Source organism: Gordionus sp. m RMFG-2023, chromosome 4 (assembly GCF_954871325.1).
Source record: "Gordionus sp. m RMFG-2023 chromosome 4, tfGorSpeb1-WG-v2, whole genome shotgun sequence".
Classification (NCBI taxonomy): domain Eukaryota; kingdom Metazoa; phylum Nematomorpha; class Gordioida; order Chordodea; family Parachordodidae; genus Gordionus; species Gordionus sp. m RMFG-2023.
The window spans coordinates 25,355,288-25,365,124 of NC_088778.1; the positions used below are offsets into that span (position 1 = coordinate 25,355,288).

A 9,837-nucleotide genomic window follows, 5' to 3' on the forward strand; every position below is an offset into this window, starting at 1 on the left:
AATTCCATAATAATAGTATTTTAATGCAATCTATTTCAAAAAAAATGGTGTTGGAAATTAGGATAAACGCGAGTGAGGAATTTCATAAAGAGTATGTGATTATCTATTCTAATCAGAACTTTATTTATATGATTTAGCACTCGACTCGCACCATGATAAGCCCATTGTCCAAATAATGTAAGGTAGTAGAATATATTTCTAAAAATAAATATTTACTTTACCCTTTGTCGAAAAATAAATTATATTTAAGAAAAGTAAGGTAAATAATTTATTTTTAAGTATTTTGTAAACAAATCAAATATAGGAATATAATTTTTTTTTAAATAACCCAAAATTTATCCTCGTACCTTTTACCATGTTAAATAAATTATCTAAAGACCTGAATGTTCTAATCAATAAAAGACGGTGCTTTTATTTAATAACTGGGATATTTCTAACGATATTGATTTTTCAAAATGAATATATTTCAAATCATTCTACTAATTTAATACGAGAAGTTTACAAAAAATTACGGGGAAAAAAATCAGAATACTCCACCTACTACAACGTTACCGAGTCAAAAATACCAAATCAAATTCTGGCTGGATCTGACATACCTTTATTAACCAATGTAACACATGATAAAACTAAAAATATTGTTACCAAGTCAAAAATACCAAATCAAATACTGGCTCGATCAGAAATACCTCTATTAACCAATGTAACACACGATAAAACTAAAAATATAATATTATGGACTGCGTTTCACAGTGATATTACATGGGAAATCAAAGAGCTAGGAAGAACCCCGTTCAAAAATTGTGAATATACTTCGTGTCATATTTCGAACAATAAAACTAATTTTTCAAATGCAGATGCCCTTTTATTCCATGAAAGGGATATAATAAACTTCCAATATCCATTAAACCATCCAAATAACCAAATATGGATATTTTTTAATCTGGTATAAGAAAATTTTTTTATCAAAATTTAGTCCTTAAATTAAATGGTGATAATTAAATTTTTTGATTTATATACTATATAATAAATATAATTCTATTCTCTTAATATGATATACAAAATTTGTTATAAAAATCTTAATTCAAATAAGAAAAGAATTATGATGGATTATATAATTTGTTAATTTATTGTTTTCCTTAACGTTATAATTTAAACAGCTGCGGCGAATTGTTATTTTTAGTGGCGTTAGTTGGTGCGACAGTTTTTCTCAATTTTACTAATTATTTGTGAGGAGAACATAATAAATTTTTAGGGATCCAAACCTAACTGTTACTGTATATTAAACTCTTTTATTTACAAAATCCAAATTGAACCGTTAAAAATATTGGCCACTCGAACCTGAACCGCTAAAAACTATGAACTGATGTAAACCAATTGATATCTTAACTCATAATAAATAATCTATTCATTGTAATTGATAAGTTTCTATATATTACAACGCCATAATTTAATCATTTTTTTTGACCTTGAGCCACGTCGAAGTCTAAAAAATGAACTCAACCCAAAATGTGCATCGTTTATTTAACCTCGTTGCGCCCTTTTTTTCACCCAATCCTCTACCCAATCCAAAAATAGCCTAATTTTTTGACTCGACCTAAATAAAATCTAATAATAGCTCAATCCTGGTATATGATTCAAATCAATAAATAATACTTAGATAAATAATTATTGACACTATATGATTATAATACATCATAGAGAGATTTTTTTTCCCTTGAATGAGGGAAAGATAAAATAATTTAATTTACCCCCTCCCTTACAAATATATAGAATAAACACAGGATTTATATCAGATCTAAAAATATTCTCGTATTTAATTAAATTATCGAACCAAAAGACAACGGACATTTATTTTTATACAATATTTATTAATAATATTCATCTCTAACTAATGTTTATGGGTTGGATATAATTCCAAATTGTGATTATTGCTAATATTAAATTTCTTTTGTTTTTGATAATATATTTTTTGAAGAAATGAAAAATTACCATAAACCATACTATACTTAATGAAAGTTGTCTTGTAAATTATTAAAGAATTTGCAAAGGCAGGTTAAAAAATATTTCAAACATTTAGATTTAAAAATTAATTTATTATTTTATAATATTACAAAATTTTAACAAGTTTAAAGCAGGGATGAGAACCATTCTGAACCCTGTATTTTTGCTGAAATTAGTTTAGTGTAATATTTTAATATGAAGGCTTAAGAAGGTTTTTTTAAAAAAAAACCATAAAATTTTAAGAAATTTAATATATTCCCTGAGAACAGCCCTGAAAAATTTAAACAAATAAAATTTACAAACAATTTTTATTTATAAAATAATTTATTATATAAAATGTGGCAAAATTTTAAAATAATTCTTTATATGTATAACAAAAATATAATATGATTATGATAGGAGTCTCCTGTTCACACTTATGGAGATCTGATCTCTTACGATTATATTTTCAATTGGACCGCTACTTATACACCACAATCTGATATATACAACCCATATGATATTACTGTTATGAAAATCAAATCTAAAGATAATAATACCGAAAATCATAAAAACTATTCGAATGGCAAGTTAAAATTGGCTATCATTGTTGTGAGCAATTGTAACACAAAGAACCACCGACTTGGTAAGAGCAATTTAATTTATTATATAATCCTACCTGGCTATTTTTATTTTAGGGGGGCACCGCATGATTTATGCGCAAAATTTTTTTCCCCTTGTTTAAATGATTCGTTCTGCTATCGATGTTGGTAAATAATAGGCCTATACAGAAAAATTATATATTTTGTTAAACCCTTAGAAGGATCTTAATTTGTTACCACTTACAAAGGATTTAATTTCGGTTAGAGAGAATACTTTTCATTAAACTACCTAAATATTAAATTTAAATTTTCTAAGTAAGTTATATTTTATTTATAATAGGAACTAATTCAATTCGGTAAAATACTAATATTGAGAATAATTTTAAAGCTATATAATTACTGATTAAATAAGAGAAATACATTGAGTGAATGACTACTTTTATTTAGAATTTTATGAATTGCAGTGCCTCAATATATGAGTAAGATATTTTATTATGAAATAATACTAAACAAAAATGTATCATAATTTTTATCCCCTTGAAAAGGTCATATAAAAGGGATCTACAATAGGGCATAGGAGAAATTATTTATTTATTTTTACTTCAAAAAAAAAATGTTTAAGATTTAATCAAGGAAATACGAAATCATCTAGATTCAATCCAAAATAAGAGTATATAATAATTTATTTATTTTAATTACATAATATATGCATTGATTTTAAATTCATCCAGGTTTGTTCATTCATCAAATTTTAAATTTGAAAATGTTGCAATCCTACCCCAAAAATATTTTTGGACTGGGACAGACAACTTGTTTAAAATATATTCACGGGCGGGTTTAAAACTTACAATTAGGCAATAATTAATTATTCGGGCCAAAGTCAAAAAAAATTTTCAACGGGTTGACCTCTGATTTAGATTTATAATGTCAAATTAAAGCAATAGTAGTTATATTACAATCAAGTTAATTCGAATCATAAAGAATATCGGTATGGGAGACCGGGGTTATATTGTCCATAAAAAATTGAGAGGCTGTGAAAAGGAGGAGAAATAATTTATCAAAATAATTTTGATGTTATTTTATTCTTTATATAATTATCTACGGTAGAAATTAATATCTAATAAAAAAATATTATATATTTTTTTAAATTTAAATTTTAAAAAAATGAAAATTTTTGAGTCATGAAAAAGAGACGGGGGACGTATTATCCTTCTGTGGGGCATGTTTTAGACTATCATTTTCTAAGCATTTTATTAATTTTTTTTCATACAAAAATCATAACAAACATATAATATTAACATACAACACATTTATTACATATAAAAAATGGATTAAAATCACAACATGATCCAGCCCATAAATGACAATTACGGCATTGGAACCAATCTTCATTATGGTGGTGAGTTTGATAGTTTTTGTGGCACACTGAACAAAATTCTTTTTTGCCAGCATTCATATTTAAACTTTTTTTATTATTGGTTTGATTTTTTTTCCAGATTATTAGTCATAGATCTGGCTATTTTTCTGTAAGGTGAAGAGGTTAAAATGGCTGAAGTCATTTGATTACATGTTGTTTTTTTAAATATTGTTGGATGGGGACTAATAATTTCTGGAGCAAAATCTTTTTCCAAGTGAGAAGATGATGGAACAGGACTATCACTGACAGATGGTTGCGAAATAATTTCAGATAAATTTAAATTCTCATTTAGGATCGTTATTATTATTATAATATAAAGGATTAGAATTTTCGTCATTAAAAATTATAGTATTTAGGGGCCATATACCTGAGGATTCAAAACCCTTTTGGATATTTGAAGCTGAGGTGGCTTTTGGAAGGACATCCTTTACTACTCTAGGGATATCATATATAGTAAAACTTTTCCCTGGATGCATTCTAACCCAAGCATCCAAGGCACTGTTGTAATATTTTTTTAGAGGTTCAAAAACAGTTCTATCCAATGTGGCTATACTTGTAGCCTCTGGTGTTCTCAAAGAAATAGTTGGATTTCTTTTAATAAATGCTCCAAACCAGTCTTCACCAGCTGATTGAGTTATTTCCCAAGATTTTGGTACTTGTAAACTATACCTCTTGGCCATTTGATAAGCTAAAACTCTAACCTAAATTTAAACATAAGACATTAAATTATTTATATATTAAGGCAATTTAATTAAAATCCTAATTCTTAAATTTTATTCTGAATTTATTTTATAATTAATATAATAAAATATATCATACATAATTAAACCTCTAATGTATAGGTAAAAACCAAAATATGTTTTAATGCATGATATAATTTATGCTGAATCAATGAATAAATCATTTTAAAATTAATATACATGCAGCATCATTTTATTTTAAATATATATCATACACACATAATTAAATATTTAATATATAGGTAAGATATGATTTAATGCATGATATAATATATATAATGCTACAATTAATAAATCATTTTAAAATTAATATTAATACATGGCAGCATCATTTTAAAATTAATATATATACATGGCAGCATCATTTTATACATAAATGACAGCATCATTTTATTTACATATATATCATACACACTTAAATAAATATCATTCTAATGTATAAGTTAAATTCTTACTTTAAAGTATTTTATAACATATAATGTTAATAATTTTAAAAAATTTTCTCAAGTTTATTATTATTTAACTAAAGAAATACCATGGCATAAATTTAAAGATTATAAAAAAATTCATTTTACAGAGATATATGATATAACAAAGGATTAAAATACTTATTTAGGGCATAATCCTAAAAATAATCTTGATCCTTTAATTAAATAATCTGTTAATTTAGCTTCTTGAATAGGAGAAAATACTGATCTGTGAAGATATAGCTCTTGAAAATCTTCATTCCTTTTGAACAATTTATTATACCTCTTAATGCTTAGTTTCTTAAATATATACTATTTAAATATATAATTATACCTCCCATAACTTAAATTCGTATTCATGGTTATAACTGTCAAAGGTATCTTATCTTTCAGCATTTGAAGAATACTTACCTTTTGATTATCATTATTTTCTTTGTTAGTTTTTCTAATATATGTTCGAACCATTTTACAAAATCAGAACCAATATTTTAATGAATGTATGTAAAAGGAAAAGACGCACCCCGCTAATACCTTCCCCAGGTCCACAGGATCATTTAAAAATTAAATTTTAGAATATTAAATTAACATAATGATTGTCAATATTTTTATATATGATAAAATGGAGATTTTTTTATCATTTAGAATTTATATTAAGTCTGAACAACTTTTATAAAAAAAGTTATTCGTGAAAATGTAAAATTTAAAAAAGTTACTTTGGGTATGTTGAAACTTAAATTTGCATTTAAAATTTTTCATGAGCAATTTTGTCCGAAACAATTTTGAACCTACTTAAGCACCTTATTATAATACATATTTGGCTTAAATTTCAAATCTTAAACTTTATTAATTTTTGAATTATTTGAGAAGGAAATACCTACCCCGGGAACACACTATCCCCGGTCTCCCCTACAAAAATAAGAGATCATATTCGGTTCAATTTGAATTTTTGAACCCGGTTTGAACCTTTTCGCACACAAGTTTATTAGGATTATGTAAAGAGAAGTATATTTCAAAATTTTATCATTCCCTAAAAAAAATGGATAAAAATAACATGTTGACAATGTCAAATTAGATCATGGGGTTGATTTATTTTTAAGTCCATTTTGCGCATATTGTTTTTTTTAATAATATTCTGTAATGATGTTATTTATATTGTTAGCCAGTGACGTAATGGAGTTGGGTTTGTGTTAGGATCCCTCCCGGACCAAATAAATTTACTATTGAATTTTCATCAATTTTTCTATAATTGTGATGAAATATATTACCTTTTATCAATTAAATAATTAATATAAATATTACTACTCAAATATGGGCAAAATAAGTGTAGAGGATAAATAGTTATAAATTTCTGTTGTGGCTAATATAAATCATTAATTGATTTAGTGTTATATTATTTATATTAAGTTTTTATATAGTTCAGCATATTTCAATATACATTATATTAGAACATGTTGTAAATATATCACGTGAAGTAAAATAAATCAACTGGATTTTGGTTTATATTTCGCTACCTATTGTATATCATATCAAAAAATAAATTGAAAGTAAAAATTAAATTATGATAATTTATTAAAAATTATAAAAATTTTATAATAATGACAACCAACAGGTTAGAAATAAAGAAAAAAAAATTGTATTCGTTTTATTATGTGGAACATTAATAGATTTATTTTTACATTATTTATATAGTTATATGTTTACAAAATAACTTATACACTACTTGTAAACAGCATCTACATGGCATGATATTCATCTAAGTAAATCCTCCTCATAAATCTATACTTATCCGCTTAAAAAATTTTCGCCCATCATTAATTACATGTTTTTAATAATAATGGCCCTCCCTTCATATATTTTAAGAAAAATAGCTATAAAATTATCATTGCTCTAACTGTCAAATATCAAAAAATTGTGAATCTAAAAGATTTATTTTTTAAACCATGAATTAATCCCCCTTATTTACAATGAATGCATTATAATAGTTTATTATTTGGCATGAATATGAGTTTGATGATAGAATGCCTACCCCTTTTAAATTACATTTAAAAACAGAGTAGAAAATTTGCAGAATTAAGTTTTATTTTAAAAAATAATGCATATATAATTGTATATGCAATACATGGATTTGGTCGATTTTTAATAATATCATTGTATTGTAATAGTTCTATAATCGAAGCTTGCCTGAAATATTAAAACTAGAGAAATAACAATCATTTAACCCTCCCCTACCTAACTTAATTTATATACTCCCATTTTCTATTTTATCCTTCTTTCAATATAATTTTATCGAAAAGAGACCATAGGAGTTCGCAGTCTAGAAGTGCAGGGAGCATGTTCTAATAATTTCCCCAATTCCACCCGAATATGTTATTCAAAAGAAGAACCAACAGAAATTTGTATGGAACGTTACCTCTCTCGTTACAAGTTTTATCTGGCGTTTGAGAACAGTAACTGTGTGCATTATATAACGGAAAAATTTTTTCGGGCACTCTCCATGGGGACAATACCTGTAGTGTTTGGAGCTCGATACTCTGATTATGTCAGGATAGCGCCACCATTTTCTTTTATTTTCGTTGCTTCGCCCCTGGCGATTGCTGCCGGAGTCATGGGTAATTTGTATTTGTATTATATATACATAAATTTTTTAAAAGATTATAACTATCCTGAATCATTCTGGTTTTAAGAAGTTCCTCTAATAATTTGTATTCTTGCGCTTTCCCTTTTATTTTTTTAAATTAAATTATTCACAGAATAGGACATTTTTGATGACTATATATTATATAATGATGTAAGGTATATTTATTTTTATCAAATTACCAGGGAATCAATCTCAAAATTCCATTCCAAACAATCTTGAGATACCAAAGAATCATCCATATTTTCATTCTAACAATACGAAAGAACTAGCTAAATACCTTTTAAAATTAGATTCCAATGACACACTTTACAATGAGTATCACGCTTGGAGAGAGGAATACATTTTAGAAGGTAAAAGGGACAGATATCTATGCTCAATTTGTGAACATCTACATCTCAAGGACATCCCTAACAAATCACACAAAATATCCGATTGGTGGAATAGAGAAAAGAATTGTAAAGAATAAATGGAAGGCATTCAAAATATCAAATTTAATTAATTCTCATAAAATATCTTTTTAATTGTTAATAGAAAAAACTCAGCTTATTTATATCAAATTTATAATTATTTAATTAAATAACAAAAGTTTTTTTAAATAATACCAAAAAGAATAAACATTACCTATGCTAGATGTTTTAATCTCCATTCATAGTCAAATAAGTTATAAAGAAGTAATAAGTTTTGGTAACTAGTCATAGTTTTTATAGCATATTATAAACACACTAAATTGATTAGTCACCCTTGTTAGAGTGTTCCGATATATGTAATGTCTTTTATTTCCAATGTAAAGATGATTTTTATTTCCAATCAATATACACAGCAAAATCATATAAACGACATAATATTTCATTGGATACCAATCATATGTAAAAAACAAAAACAGCATTCTTTGTCTTAAAACTCCTCAAAAAAATAAAAAAAATTCAAATTGATTTACATTTAATATATATAACGTAAATATATACAACTACAACAAGCCCACCCTTGACAGGCCACGTGTTACATTCCCAAAAAAGAATTTATTTCAATTAATCTCTAAAATTAGCTTCATTTTTTATATAACCTCCAAAATTCGCTTCATTTTTCATCAGTTTATTTTATACCACCATTTCATAATCTTTTTCAAGCTTTCAATTTGAGTCAGAGCTCCTTGCTACCATTACTCCCATATGTAAACCATTTTCTTTTCTTCCAATACATCAAGAGTTTAATGAAACATATATATGCATTTCTTTATAAAAGACTAACAATTTAATATAGATTATATCTAAATACAATTTTATTAAATGTACATAATCAAGGTTATATTTTCTTTCATAGAAAAATTTAATTTTCAAAAAAATAAATAAGATAATGGAAATGGACAATAATATTTTTAACATAATCATTGGACAGAGCGAAACATAAAAAAATGATTCTGTGAGATAATCACAAAAAATAGATTATATGTAAATATAATTTAATTAAATACACATAATTAAGATATTATTTTATTTCAAAAAAAAAAGATAGGGATAAGAATATACAGGAGCCTTCTTCAAATTTACACATTTTACATCTTAACATAAACACAAATTATGATAAGATTTCTTTAAATAAGAAATTCATATTATAGATAAACCAACGATATATCACTGAGATAAACACAACGTAATGTAATTTTTTTTTAGCAAATGAAATTTATAAGTTATAAAATTAGTTATATATACTAGGTAGGGATTTTTACAAGGGATAAAATATAGAAAGATATTAAAAAAATTAAAAGCCAAGAAATGGAGAGACCTTGTCAAATTAATAAATTTAAAATGAGGTAAATATATATGAAATAGTTGTAAATTTAATAAAAAAGACAATGAGCATATGTTTGATCTTTGTAAACAGAAATTTAATTCAAATAAAAAGAGTTGCAGGGCTGGTATTTTAATAAATAAAAATAAAATTTAGTTAAATTTAAGCCAGGATTTTATATATATATAGAGAGTTATTTTAATTA

At 25.3% G+C, this 9,837-nt stretch overlaps 1 protein-coding gene across 1 annotated transcript; it reads left to right on the forward strand.

The window, feature by feature from the left end:
- Window positions 1-355: 355 nt before the first annotated feature.
- On the forward strand, window positions 356-8,476 carry LOC135928758 (glycoprotein 3-alpha-L-fucosyltransferase A-like). The gene is made up of 4 exons (XM_065465220.1): window positions 356-943; window positions 2,401-2,626; window positions 7,489-7,815; window positions 8,027-8,476. Exons 1-4 carry the CDS (start codon window positions 356-358, stop codon window positions 8,308-8,310), a joined length of 1,425 nt encoding a protein of 474 aa, XP_065321292.1. The 3' UTR covers window positions 8,311-8,476.
- The last annotated feature ends 1,361 nt before the right edge of the window (window positions 8,477-9,837 follow it).